We start from the raw sequence: 14,535 nt of genomic DNA on the forward strand, positions 1-14,535 counted from the left end.
TTACAATGGCTATTAATAGTTCCCATGCCCTAGGAGGTCGAAGTCACACTAAAGCAATGGTTCTTAATCAAATATGGTATGTATTCTACAATTAAATCACCTTTACATTAAGATGCAAATTTTTAACCTACTAGATAGCCGAAGATTAAAATGAATAATACTTAGTATTGGCAATGGTGCTAAACAAACAAGTATTCTCACATACTGATGGTAAAAATGTGGCCAGGCGTGGTGGCTCACACCTGTAATCCCAGCACTTTGGGAGGCTGAGGTAGGCAGATCATGAGGTCAGGAGATCGAGACCATCCTGGCTAACACAGCGAAACCCCGTCTCTACTAAAAAATACGAAAAATTAGCCAGGCATGGTGGCACACACCGGTAGTCCCAGCTACTCAGGAGGCTGAGGCAGGAGAATTGCTTGAACCCGGGAGGTGGAGGTTGTAGTGAGGCAAGATGGCACCACTGCACTCCAGCCTGGGTGACAGAGCGAGACTTCATCTCAAAAAAAAAAAAAAAAAAAAAAAGTAAAATAGTATAACTTTCCTAGAAGACTGACAATACTTATGTAGAAAGATTTAAAAGACCTAACAATTCCACTTCTGGGAACTTATCCCAAAGAAAATACTGGGCAAGTGGAAAATGAGGTATAACAATAACAATCTGTCTACCAATCCATTATAATTATGGTATAGCTATATATACTATTCAGTCAATAAACAAAGCCGTATCTATTAACATGAAAAAAAAAAAACCCGTGTTACACGAAGTGAACCATGGTACATGACATTAAAAAAAAATCTGATTGCAAACAAATAATATAAATCATGATTTATTTTTAAGAAAAAAATATTCACATAGAGAAAATGAACATGACCTGGTGTGTTAATAGACGCTCATACCTATAACCCTAGCACTTTGAGGCCAAGACCAGAGGATCATTTGAGCACAGGAGTTTGAGACCAGGCTAGGCAACATAGTGAGACTCCCATCTCTCCAAAAAATAATTAGCCAGGTATGGTGTCCTGTAGTCCCAGTTACTCAGGAGGCTGAGGCAGGAAAATCACTTGAGCCCAGGAATTGGAGGCTGCAGTAAGCTATGATTACACTACCGCACTCCAGCCTGGGGAACAGAGCAAGACTTTCTCTCTAAAAAATAAAAAATAAATAAATAAGAAAAAATGAACACTTACCTCTAGGTGGTAGGATCATGCATTATTTTCATGTTCTTTCTTTCCTTCTTTTGGGACAAGGTCCCGCTCTGTCACCCAGGCTGGAGTGCAGTGGTGTGATTACAGCTCACTACAACCTTGGACTCCCAGGCTCATATGAACCTTCTGCCTCAGCCTCCCAAGTAGCTGGGACAAAAGACATGTGCCACCACACCAGCTATTTAAAAAATTTTTTTTGTAGAGGCAGAGTCTTGCTGTATTACCCAGGCTGGTCTCAAGCCATGCCCCCACCCTGGCCTCCCAAAGTGCTAAGATTGCAGGCGGGAGCCACTGAGCATGGCTATTTTCACTTTATCTTCTTACCTTTTTTTAAATTTCTCTGGCAAGAAACATGCATCACTTTCATAATTTAAAATAGTGATTTCCAATTTTGAGAGGAAAGTGTTTTAGACATAATTTCTTTTGGTTCTTTTAATCCCATGATGCATGAAATAATCTCAGTTTACAGGTCAGGAGGTTCTAATTTGTCCACAACTCCACCGCTTCAAAAGGATAGGGAGGCTGACTCTAAGATCTTGTGGCTTTCGTCAGGACTCCTTCCGCCATACCTAAACTGCCTCGGCCCTTTTCTCTGCGTTTTAGGCCCTTTTCACAGGTTGTTCTCCTCCCCACCCTTCTTAGCAAAATTGTACTCAGATACCACCTTTTCCGCAAAATATTCCGTGACCTATTTAGCAATTATTTCATACCGACATACTTGGTCTTTACTACTTTGAGTCTCTTCCCCACAGGAGTTTATAAGCTCCTGGAGGGCAGGAGCTGAGTCTTAGTCATCCTGTTTACCCCAGATGATTCAGCAAAGCATTTTATACATGACATGTCTCTAATAAATGTTTGGTGAAAAAAAGAATAAAATGGTAATCTGTGGGGTCTTTCTAATAGCCACTGTCCTGATTTTACAAATAAAGCAAATAAGGCCCAAAAAGTTAGTCCATGGTCACTTACTTTTTTTTTTTTTTGAGATGGAGTCTTGCTCGGTCACCCAGGCTGGAGTGCGGTGGCACGATCTCGGCTCACTGCAACCTCCATCTCCTGAGTTCAAGCAATTCTCCCTGCCTCCACCTCTCGAGTGGCTGGGATTACAGGCACCCATCACCACACCTGGCTAATTTTTCTGTTTTTAGTAGAAATGGGGTTTCATCATGTTGGCCAGGCTGGTCTCGAACTCATGACTTGAACTTTGCCTGTCTTGGCCTCCCAAAGTGCTGGAATTACAGGCCTGAGCCACCACGCCTGGCCACTTAGACTTGTTAGTGACAGAGTCCCACGCTAAATTTTAGACTTTTCTTTTCCTATTTCAAGACTCCTGTTTTATATTTTCTAAGTGCTTTTACTGACATTCTCTCTCACATGGATTTCACACCAGCTGAATTACTGTTCTACCAGCCTGTATCTGTGATTTGCCAGTTCTGTTTTCTGCTTTTGACAGTAGCACTGTGGGAAATATTATATGAAGTCCTCTTAACAATTCTTAAACCTGTGCTCAAACTATACCTAACTGGAATAACAATGATACTTTAAGTAAAGACTGTTCATCATTTGTTCAACAGATATTCACTAGGCACCTATTATGTGCCACACACCATATCCCATTAACTAGAAATCTCTATTAACTGGCATTTGTGCTTACTGATAAAACTGACGCCAATAATCACCTAACACAGCCATGCGCTGTGGGTCATACCTATAACCCCAGTGATTCAGGAGACTGAGGTGGGAGGATCACTTTAGCCCAGGAGTTGGGGACCAGCCTGGGCAACATAGTAAATCCCTGTCTCTAGAAAAATATAACAAATTTTTAAAATTAGCCATCGTGGTGGGAATACAGTCCTGTATTCCCAGTTACTTGAGAGGCTGAGGCAGGAAGATCTCTTGAGCCCAGGAGTTTGAGACTGCAATAAGTTATGATCGTGCCAGTGTACTACAGCCTAGGCGACAGGGCAAGACCCCATCTCTAAACAAACAAACAAACAAACAAACAACAAACACAGAGGTTCACAAACTTCAGGCCACAGGCCAAAACTGGCTTGCTGCCTGTTTTTATAAACAAAGTTTTATTGAAACAAGGCTGTACCCATTCATTTACATATTATCCATGGCTGTTTTGGAACTACAACAGCAGAACTGAGTTGTTGCAACAGAGACCATATGACTTACAAAGCCTAAACTATTTACAATCTGGCCCTTAACAAAAGAGTTTGCTGATTCTATTATAAGATGCCACTATGCCATCTTACTCTCAAAACACTTTATATTTGGTGTATTTTTAGTAGTAGTAACATATAATAAACATGTAATAAATAATTTCATGCTAATTCTTTGAAAAAATTCAATATCATAAATATGGTAACAGTCTATTCCTTGCATCATATTCCCATAACCAGTCATGCCAGAAAACAGTATAACTCATGGAACCTTGATGATCTTTAATCCCAGCTCCTCACCAAATCAATAGTTTTAGACTGAACACTCTCATTATTTTTATAATCAGTCCTCACATAGAAAACCATACACTCCCTTGCCAGTTACAAGTTACTTCTCTTAACAGATCTCTGAATTCCACTGTGCATATCTTAAGGTTTCCTACAATAGCTCAAGCATAATAGTTTTATTCCTGAAGGGGGGAAAAAAGACTTTCACATATACTTATTGATGATGTTCAGCATTTTGTGGGACTTTTGGCTGCATATTACCGTGGACTAATACCTTCAGAGAACAATATAGCGACTTTACATTTCTTTCCTGGGTGGAATTAAATGGCCCACATCTATATTAATTAATTAAAACCCAATTTCAATATGCCTTAAAACATTTCTTTAAAAATATTCAATAACTCACAAGATTAAAATAAGAAAATTTATAAAATGTCAGATCAAATAAGGCTTTGGAGATCATTAAATTCAAATAGCCGGATTTACAGATGAGAAAGATGAGGCTTATATGACTTGACAAAGGACCAGCTAGTTTTCATTAATTCACACTGACAGCAAATCAAAAAGTTACACTGAAGTCCTATCTAAAAACCAGTCACTGTGCTTGGGACCAGGATTACATATGTACCTTTGTTGACAATGAATTCAATTAATCTAAATAAGTGATATTGCTTGCACTAAAAGATATACACTGAGAAGAATCAGATAAAATTCCTTAATAACTGCTAAGCATCCTCTTACTTACAAGGAAAGCTCTTTTCCTTTAGGGAGATTCTATAGATTAAGAGTACTAGCTCGGGGAGCTAGGCTGCACAATTTTTCTTTCTTTTTTTTTTTTTTTTTTTTTTTTTTTGAGACAGAGTTTCACTCGTCACCCAGGCTGGAGTGCAATGGCGCCATCTTGGCTCACTGCAACCTCTGCCTCCCTGGTTCAAGTGAGTCTCCTGCCTCAGCCTCCTGAGTAGCTGGGACTACAGGAGCCACCACTATGTCTGGCTAATTTTTGTATTTTTAGTAGAGACTGGGTTTCACCATATTGGCCAGGCTGGTCTCGAACTCTTGACCTCAGGTGATCCACCCCCTCAGCCTCCTAAAGTGCTAGGATTATAGGCAGGAGCCATGGGGCCGGCCTCAGGCTGCAAAATTTTGAATACTGATTTTACCTCCTGGCTATGTAACCCTAAGACAATTTACTTAACATTTCTGTTTCTGGCCGGGTGTGGTAGCTCACCCCTGTAATCCCAATACTTTGGGAGACTGAGGTGAGAGAAGGACTGCTTGAGCCCAGGAGTTCAAGACCAGCTTGGGCAACACGGTGAGACCTCATCTCTCCAAAAAGTACAAAAACTGGCTAGGAGTGGTGACACGCACCTGTCGTCCCAGCTACTTAGGAGGCTGAGGCAGGAGGATGGTTTGAGCCCAGGAGGCAGAGGTTGCAGTGAGCCGAGATTATGCCACTACGCTCCAGCCTGGGTGACAGAGTAAGACCCTGCCTCAAAAATAAAAATTCTGTGTCTGTTTCCTGATCTTTAAGGGGATAGAGTACATAAACAATCCTTACATGACTAGTACCTGTAAGTGCTCTATGTTAGGTATTATTATTATTATTTTCCTTAGGGAGTTTTCTTATCAAAACATGGGAAAGTAATCAATATGGAGAAACTGCCTTTAAAGGCAGCTATTAAAATACAAATATGCCCAGCGCGGTGGCTCACGCCTGTAATCCCGGCACTTTGGGAGGCCAAGGCAGGCAGATCACCTGAGGTCAGGAGTTCGAGACCAGCCTGACCAACACGGAGAAACTGTCTCTACTAAAAATACAAAATTAGCCAGGTGTGGTGGCATATGCCTGTAATCCCAGCTACGCAGGAGGCTGAGGCAGGAGAATCGCTTGAACCTAGGAGGCGGAGGTTGCAGTGAGCCGAAATCTTGCCATTACACTCTAGCCTGGGCAACAAGAGTGAAACTCCATCTCAAAAACAAACAAACAAACAAACAAAAAAACAAATATAATCAATTGTATTAAAAGTAATTAAATATAAAAGGTAAAAATGAAAATGCAGTTCTTAAAAAAACAATTTAGAGGTTAGAACCTACTTAAAATACATGTGCAAGAAGTCCTACCTTTATTAAAAACAAATCTTAATGAAATCCATTCTCAAAACCTTTCAAGAAAGAAGAGTTAATATCATAGACTTTTTGGATTTCATTAGAAGTCAGGCCTAGGCAGATTAAATGATTACTTAAACACAAGTGCCACTGCAACAGCTGCATCCCAGAATCCAATAAATATTTGGATTTTCCTTTAAAATAATTACCAGTACTTTTGTTCAAAGACAGGCTTTGAGTAGAAAGAGTTTTGTACCTGGCACTCTCTCCCTTGCAGGAACTTCTATCAAGTTAGAAATCCATGCCAGAGTCACAGAACAGGGCCCTTATGTTGTGTGACCTTGGAAAATCCACTTAACAGGTCTCTACAATTCATTACCCCATCTATAAATTGGTGCCCTGATCAGGGAGGAGAGAGGAGGTGAAATGAGATTTGTATGAAAATCCTTTGAGAATGGCTCTTACACATACACACGTTACTAGTCACGACCCTTTACTCCCATCAGGTAGTAGTAGGAGAGAGCATGTGGCAAGCTAAACTGCAATTTGTGTGTGTTGTGAGGGGAGTACTTAGGTCTATATCATTGTTCCTATTCTAGGTTGTTTCTGAAATGTAAAGCCTTGTCATAGGCTCAGATTTGGTTTTTTATTTTATTTATTATTATTATTATTATTTTGAGACAGGGTCTCACTCTGTTGCCCAGGCTGGAGTGCAACGGCGCAATCTCAGCTCACTGCAACTTCTGTCTCCAGGGCTCAAGTTGTCCCTCCACCTTAGCCTCCTGAGTAGCTGAGACTACAGGCATGCACCATCATACCCAGCTTTTTTTTTTTTTTTTTTGAGACAGAGTCTCGCTCGAGTGCAGTGGCATGATCTTGGCTCCCTGCAACCTCCGCCTCCCGGGCTCAAGCAATTCTCCTGCCTCAGCCTCCCGAGTAACTGGGATTACAGGTGTGTGCCACCATGCCCAGCTAATTTTTGTATTTGTAGTAGAGATGGGGTTTCACCATATTGGCCAGGCTGGTCTCTAACTCCTAACTTCAGGTGATCCGCTCACCTAGGCCTCCTAAAGTCTGGGATTACAGGCAGGAGCTGCCGTGCCAGGCCAATTTTTTTATTTTTTGTAGACATGGGGTTTCACCATACTACCCAGGCTGGTCTCCAACTCCTGAGCTCAAACGATCCACCCCTCGGCCTCCCAAAATGCTGGGATTACAGGCGTGGGCCACTGTGCCTGGCCTTAGATTTGTTTTTTTAAATAAGAGACTCCAGAGACCACTTGCATTCATGAAAGATGTATTAGGGCCGAGCATCCTCCTGCCTAGCACCTTCAAACTCATAACCAAGAAAACCACAATCCCTATTTGGTATTTCTTTCCTCCACCAGCACAGAGTGAATGCTGCCATATGTGACGGTGAAATGTCTGTAAGAAATCTTCAGGGGTATTTTAGAAAGTTAACTCTATTTTTGTAACCAGTATACAAATCAGTTATTAGCTCCTTCCAAAGCTGAAAAGGACTCTCTGATGAAAACCCCAATAGTACTGAAAGAAAAATATTAAATTTCAAGCTCATATTACCTGATATTAGATGGAACTTTATGAACTATTAAGTTCATAAAAAAGGAAATTTAATCTATTCTTGTATGGTGGAGTGAAGGAGGCTGGGACCTCTAAGAACACTCAGTCCCATGCACAGACCCAGTGTCAAAGGGGGGGTTAAAAAAAAAAATGGCACAACCTCAGTGCAAATTAGGTATACCAAAAAATGAACAAAACTGCCATTTTTGTTTTACCATAAACAGAATCATCTACACAATATCTAATGTGCAGAAATAACTAGAGAAAATGTATAAAATAAGAACAAAACTACTGAATCTTACCTTTACCATGGCAGTGTTTCCAAATATTTAATTAAAATAGAATCAATTTCAATGAGGTCATATGAGCTTAAATCCATTTTAGCTTAGAAATGAGTAGTAATTTGTTTAAATTAGTAAACTAAAAATATATTATACAATTTTTTTTTGCTTTTGGATCCTAATTTATTTTTGCCCTATTAATATCACTTATGTAGGCACTAATTCAATTTTTTAAAAAGTTCTGATCACAAATATTTTCTAATTCAGTTTAAGATAAATCCATGACAAAGTATCACTTGCAAATATTACCACGATACAAACATTAACTCATTTGATTCCCCCCACAACCCTAGAGGCAAGTATTATTATTTCTATAACAACCATTTTAAAGATGAAGAAACTGAGGTTTATAGATGTCAAGCAACTTGCTTAAGATCCTAGGGCTTATATGTGATAGGGCAGTGACTCAATCCAGGCTAATCTGCAGTAGGTGCTTTCAACCACATTAAAAACAAGGGTAAAAACTAATTTTTCAACTAGCTCCATGTAGCTTTAAAGAATATCAATGATCATATATTCTTGCTTGGCAGCAGTCTATTAAAAAAGTAATTTTTTCTATGTAAACATTCATATTTAACCACGCAGCCTATCAAGTAGTATTTGACTTCTTGTTTCCTGTTTTTAGATGGATATAACCAAAACAACAACAACAACAACAACAAAAAACTCTGGTATTGAGCCGACACCAAATACCAAAGTTTTTAAATTTAATCATCGTATAAGCCAAACTTCAGTTATCTCGCATGTAAAGAACTATATAGAGAAATTTCTCCTATAAATGATTCAGGAGCTAAGCCTAGAAAAATGCGAATCTGCGAACTATTCTCCCTCAGTCCTCTATCCCCACCCCCAGAGTCACTAAAGAAACAGAATACACAACTTCCAGAGAGCCGAGGAGATACAGAACAATCAGGAGAACTGACACTGGACCGTTTCTCCTTATTACATCCATTTGGCTGAAAAGACTTAACTAGAAAGTTGTGTTCTACTGCCCTTTACAAATTTCAGAATTATATGTGACAGTTAAGGTAGCTGCAACACGAGCACATTGTACCAGAGAACGCTGAATCAAGAACATTTATCGCCAGGTTTTAGTTCTCGCTTCTGTCAATTATACAAAGAGTCAGCTATTAAATATTAATGGCATGCCATTTGCGCTGCAGCTCTCGCAAAGAGCCTCCTGCTACCAATTTTTGTGATGAAAGAAAACCTGTCATTTTCTAGATAAACCCCAGGCCACGAGAATCCCTCAGATGAGCGATCGAATTCTGTCCTTCCCAGGGGAAGCTGTCAGGGCCACCCCCATATCCCGGGGAGGAGGAGGAGGAACCTGAGGGAGGGCGGGTCCCCGCAGGTCCCGGGTCAAGGGTCTCGTGTTCCCCTTCTCTCCCAGCCATCCGCGACAGGTCGGGAGGCGAGGCGGGGCGGGGCTGGGTCGGCTGTCCGCACAAAGAGAGCCAGCGAGCTAGCCCGCGGACCAGGTACCCCGGGCCGCTGGGGGCCGGGCGGGGCGGGGCGAGGCAGGGAACACTTACCCAGCAGTAGCACGTTCTTCCCCGCAGGGAGCTTGGAGCGCGAGCGGGTGGAGACCTCGCTGAGGATGCAGGACCTAACGGGAAGCAAGGCGTACGGTGAGGCCGGAGGCCGGAGCCGCAGCGCGGGAGGGACGGACCCGGCCTCGGCGCGCCGGGGATGGGGCTGCCGGGAACGCAGTGGCCGGGCCCGGCGCCGAGCTCCAGCGGGCACGGGATCCCGAGGCGTCCGCGCAAGGCCGGGGGAGCCAGCGGGGGCTGAGGGAGGGGTGGAGTCGTTACCAGAGGTTCTGCCCGTCCTCGTCGTCGCCTGCCGCGGCGCCACCGTTGCCCGACGCTATCTCGTTGCCCAAGGGGCCGCCAGTGTAAGTCGAGGATAATCCCGGCGGAGAAGAACCGAAGGAGCCGACTCGCCCGACGGCCGCCATCTTGGTCGGGAATCACACCACTCCCGGCAAGACTAAATGTGCGAGGCGGCTGAGGCGGTGGCGGTGGAGGCGGCGGGAACCCGGATATGGGCGTTCAGCGCACGGGAGCGGGGCGGGGCCTGCGGGGGCGGGGCCCCGGGCCGGGCCAGGACTGATGGAGCGAGCGAGAACGGACTGCGCGTGCGTGGCTGCCTGGCCGGCGCGGAGGGGCTGAGCGTCCGCGGGCGGGGGGGTGGGCCGCTATGCTGCAGCTGAAGCCCAGTGATCTGACAGTATCGAAGCGCTTTCCTTCCGCTCATCCGCGGCCCTGGGCTGCGGCAGGGGTTGGGTGTGTCAGGTGAAAAGTGCTCCCTCCCACCCTTCAGACAGGTCCCCAAACCCTGCGGCCTGCGCGGAATTCCTGCATTGTCATTGCCGGCCCACCCACTGTTCAGGCTGAGAGCGGTCCCCCGCCCAAACCGGCGCTTCGCCGGCGCCAAGATAGAAATGGGTCGCCCGGCTGGTAAAGAGACTGCCCTGCAACCCTGGGCTGGAGTATTGCTGTGGTCCTGGATTTCTGGACTTTATTTGCGTTCTCAAGTGGCGAAGTGTTCCTCAACCTGGACCCACATCAGAAGCAGGTTCTCCGAGCCCTTAAGCAGCGGCGTGACAAAGTAATTGTTTACCCTGGAAATAGACTGTTATTTTTTAAAAATTATTGTCAGGGCTTGCTTTAATGTTCTTGATGTTTTTGTATGAGATCCTCCATGTGAGATTTGAAAAGATCCACTATGCGGGTCATCTAACCGGTCACTAGACATTGATTCCACACTTACTACGTCGAGCACAGTTGACACTGGGAATACATGGATGGACTTATACTAGCCCTAAAATAACTCCTTTTCTATTAGAACTTTACTAGGTAAAGGTATTTGAATGTCTGAACTCCATGTTTAGAAGGAGTCATTGGTTTTAAGGCTCTGTCCTAGTACACCTGTAAGAGCATTTGCTTAAAATTGCCTGGCCTTTGTATATTATCTCTGTCACTTCATATTTGAAAATCACTTGCTAGAATATGGCCTGATCAATGCTGTTATGCTAGTGAGAAAATCCACAACTAAAGACTATTTGCTATATATTAGCATTACGGTTAGAAGTCTGGAAGCCTTTGGAGGCTGGCAAATCTGAGTTCAGGTCTAGCTCTTCGAGTTTACTGGCTGTGTAACCTTAGGCAATTTACTTAACCTCCGTGAGTCTCAGTTTCCTTATCTGTCAAATGAGGATAAAAGGACCTAGAGTTGTTATTAAGGTTAAACGGGATGATTCATGTAAAATGGCTTAGAATAACGACTGGCAAATCTTAAGCGCTTACCACATGTTAATTGTTATCAATGACTTTCTTTACCTTTCACACCATTAATACCTGACCAACCTCTAGAAGTGATGGGCCTAAAGAACTCTTGGAGCTAAAATTCTTTGTCACCTGTAATGCCAGCGCTTTGGGAGGCCAAGGCAGGCAGATTGCTTAAGCCCAGGAGTTCTTGATCAGCCTGGGCAACATGGCGAAACCCCGGCTCTAAAAAAATTAGCCAAGCGTGGTGGTGTGTGCCTATAGTCCCAGCTATTTAGGAGGCTGAGGTGGGAGGATCACCTGAGTCCAGGAGGTCGAGGCTGCAGTGAACTGCGATCATGCCACTGCAATCCAGCCTGGATGACAGAGCAAGACCCTGTCACTAAATAAATAAAGAAATAAATAAAATAAAACTTTTGATTTTGTTGTTTATATACTTAAGAAAGGAACCAGAACCCTCCCCAGTAGTCCTACACTTTCTGTGGCACAAAGCAGGATGGAGATCCCCAGGAGAAGCTGAGTCTTTATGTTACTGTTCTAAAGGAGAGCTGTATACTGCTCTTGGCCCCTCTGAAAGCCATTTTACTCTGTACTTTATTCTTTCAGTCATCTTCCTCAGAGCATTTTCCCCTCAATTTTGTTGTCAGTTCCATATCATATTTGCTTAGTCTGAGGAGTGTTTACTTTTATAATAGTGTCAGGCTTCAACACCTCATGACTTCCAGATGCTCAACTACCCACCTAAATTGAGGTCAAAGTTGTATTCCTTGTGGTTTTATAATATCCCTATCCAGCATTCTTCCATTAAGGTGGCTGACAAAAGTGGTCATTTATGAATGCCTCCTATGTGCCAGGCACTCTGTGTGTTGTATTTGCAATCCTCATACTTTGTAAGGGTCAGCAAAATTAAGTAACCTACCCCAGGTCACACAGATCCGGAGTTTATAGATAAGCTGAGATTTTTTACTGTCTAGTCTGTAAAATGACCTAGGCCAAACCATGTTAAAATAAATGTCCTCGTAATTTTAGATGCTATTCTGGTAAATACCTTCTGTGAAAACCTCTACGTTACAAAAATGGGGAAGCTATATATTATGAGGAAGTCTATAAAAGGAAATAATTCATCAGTCCCTTGGAATTTTTGTTGCATAAATGCTGTTTTATAATTGACCTGTTTTCTATACTATGATTGCTTTTTCTTTATTGCCCAATGTTTTCTTACATCTAAAATTAATAACCATCTTGTTTTTCTTTTTTCTTTCTTTTTTTTTTTTTTTTTTTGAGACGGAGTCTTGCTCCGTCGCCTAGGCTGGAGTGCATTGGTGCGATCTCGGCTCACTGCAACCTCCGCCTTCTGGGTTCAAGCAATTCTCCTGTCTCAGCCTCCCGAGTAGCTGGGACTACAGGTGCCTGCCAACACACCTGGCTAATTTTTGTATTTTTAGTAGAAACGGAGTTTCACCTTGTTGGTCAGGCTAGTCTCGAACTCCTGACCTCAGGTGATCCACCCGCCTTGGCCTCCCAAAGTGCTGGGATTACAGGCGTGAGCCACTGCGCCCGGCCAACCATCTTCTTTTTCATTTGCTTAGATTTCCATGTCTTTAATTCAGTTTCAAATTCCCGTCCCAGCTGTGTAAAACTCCTTGTTAGGTATTTTAACAATTTTACCTTCTTAAAGACACCTTTAAGAACCTTCTGGCCTGCTCCATTCTGAGTTGGTTGTTCTGAAACTGAATACACAGCTGTCATCCTGTGATCTTTCACCATTGTTCAGGAGATTCCCTTTGCCTCAATCTTGTGTCTTCTTGTTTTAGTGGAGAACTTCCCCCAATAGTTTTCTGATAAAAAGGCTCACTGGTAAGTCTTTGGACACCAGTGTATCCAGTCAAGGTCAACCAGAGGAAAAATGGCATTCTTAAGGGGGTGCTAGAGGAAAGCTTAATGAAGGGACTGTTTACAAAGGTGTGAACAGTGTGAAGAGATACGACTAGCAACAGCAGGAAGCCTTAGGCTTGAAAGGGATAGAGGAAGGAATGTTTACTAGAATCCAGAGAGAGATGCAGCTTATAGGAAAGGGTTGCCCACCAAGATTTATAGTCTTCAGTAAAGGAACACAGTATCCATCTCTTTCTTTCTGCCCCCTGGTCTCCCACCAGTGTCGCCCTTTGACCAAACCCAACCAGGAGCCAGAGGACAAGAGACCCAAGTGAAGCAATCCATGCAGGTCTACCTCCCTGAGCACAAAGTGGGAATAGAGAAGGATCTCAAGGGGCAAACAAGATATCTAGCACACCTCCTGTGTTTGAAAATGCATTTAATCTACCCTCACTTAATAATAGTTTGGTTAAGTATAGAATTCTTGAGTTACAAGCTATCTTCCCTTAGGTTTTTAAAGCCTTGGCCCCCTTATCTGTTAGATTCTAGTGTTACCATTGAGAAATCCAAAGCCATTCTGATTTCTAAATCTTTGTTATGTGTTCTTTTTTCTCCTTATTGGAATCCTTTGCAACTTCTACAAATTCCCACTAACACATCTATCCCCCTTCCATTATTTGCACTTTCATACTCTTCCCTCCTGCTAAGTATCGAAAGAATAATCCATACTCTTATACTAAAGCATTCTCTATGCACTAGAACCCATCTCCTATCCTCAACTCAATGACATTGTTCCAACAATTATTCCCTTTCTCTATATAATCATTTTTTATTTCCACTAGATTATTGCCATTAACATACAAACATACTATTGATTCTCTAATTTTAAAAAAAAGAAAGAAACATTTCCCTGAACCCCATTCCTTCACCAGCTACTACTACATATCGTTCCTTTTATTTGAGGGTCTCCCTCTGTCTCCCAGGCTGGAGTGCAGTGGTGCAATCTCGGCTCACTGCAACCACCGCCTCCCGGATTCAAGCTATTCTCCTGCCTCAGCCTTCTGGGTAGCTTGGATTACAGGTGCACACCACCACACCTGGCTAATTTTTGTATTAGAGACAGGGTTTCACCTGTTGGCCAGGCAGGTCTTGAACTCCTGATCACAAGAGATCTGCCCTCCTCAGCCTCCCAAAGTGCTGGGATTACAAGTGTGAGCTACCACGCCGGGCCTCTTTCCTTTCTTTGCCATCAAAACTCTTTAAAAGAATTGTCTCTCTATGCTATCTTAAATTCCTCTTCCCCCTTGCCCTTATGGCTCACTTCAATCAGGCTTTTACCCCTATGACTCTACAGAAACTGTTCTTACCCTTGTCAATGACCCCCTTATTGCTTAATACAATGGTACACTCTTTATCCTTGTCTTTGTTGACCTATCAACAACACAGGATACAGTTGCTCATTCCTTCTGGATATCCTTCATGTCGCTGCCAGGTCACCATGTTCTCTTTGTGTTTTTCCTCCCTTGGTAGCTGTTCCTTCCCAGTCTCCTTTTCTTTACTCATTTTTCTGACTGCTATGTGTTCAAGGACCCCAGGACTCAGTCTTTGTTCCTCTTCTCTCTCTACACTCACTCCCTTGGTGATGTCATCCAGTCTAACTACTTTAAATTCCATCTA

General features: G+C 43.1%; 1 protein-coding gene across 2 annotated transcripts in view; it reads right to left on the reverse strand.

The window, feature by feature from the left end:
• DYNC1LI1 (dynein cytoplasmic 1 light intermediate chain 1) overlaps positions 1-9,774 on the reverse strand; it is a 44,775-nt gene extending 35,001 nt beyond the window's left edge. Inside the window, exons 1-2 of one of the 2 annotated variants that reach the window (XM_009444827.4) lie at positions 9,508-9,774; positions 9,229-9,302 (exon numbers count right to left, since the gene is read on the reverse strand). In XM_009444827.4, the coding sequence (XP_009443102.1) occupies positions 9,229-9,302; positions 9,508-9,653 (220 nt within the window). In that variant the 5' untranslated portion in view covers positions 9,654-9,774. 2 annotated transcript variants of the gene reach the window in all.
• Positions 9,775-14,535: the final 4,761 nt, after the last annotated feature.

Source organism: Pan troglodytes, chromosome 2 (genome assembly GCF_028858775.2).
Source record: "Pan troglodytes isolate AG18354 chromosome 2, NHGRI_mPanTro3-v2.0_pri, whole genome shotgun sequence".
NCBI lineage: Eukaryota > Metazoa > Chordata > Mammalia > Primates > Hominidae > Pan > Pan troglodytes.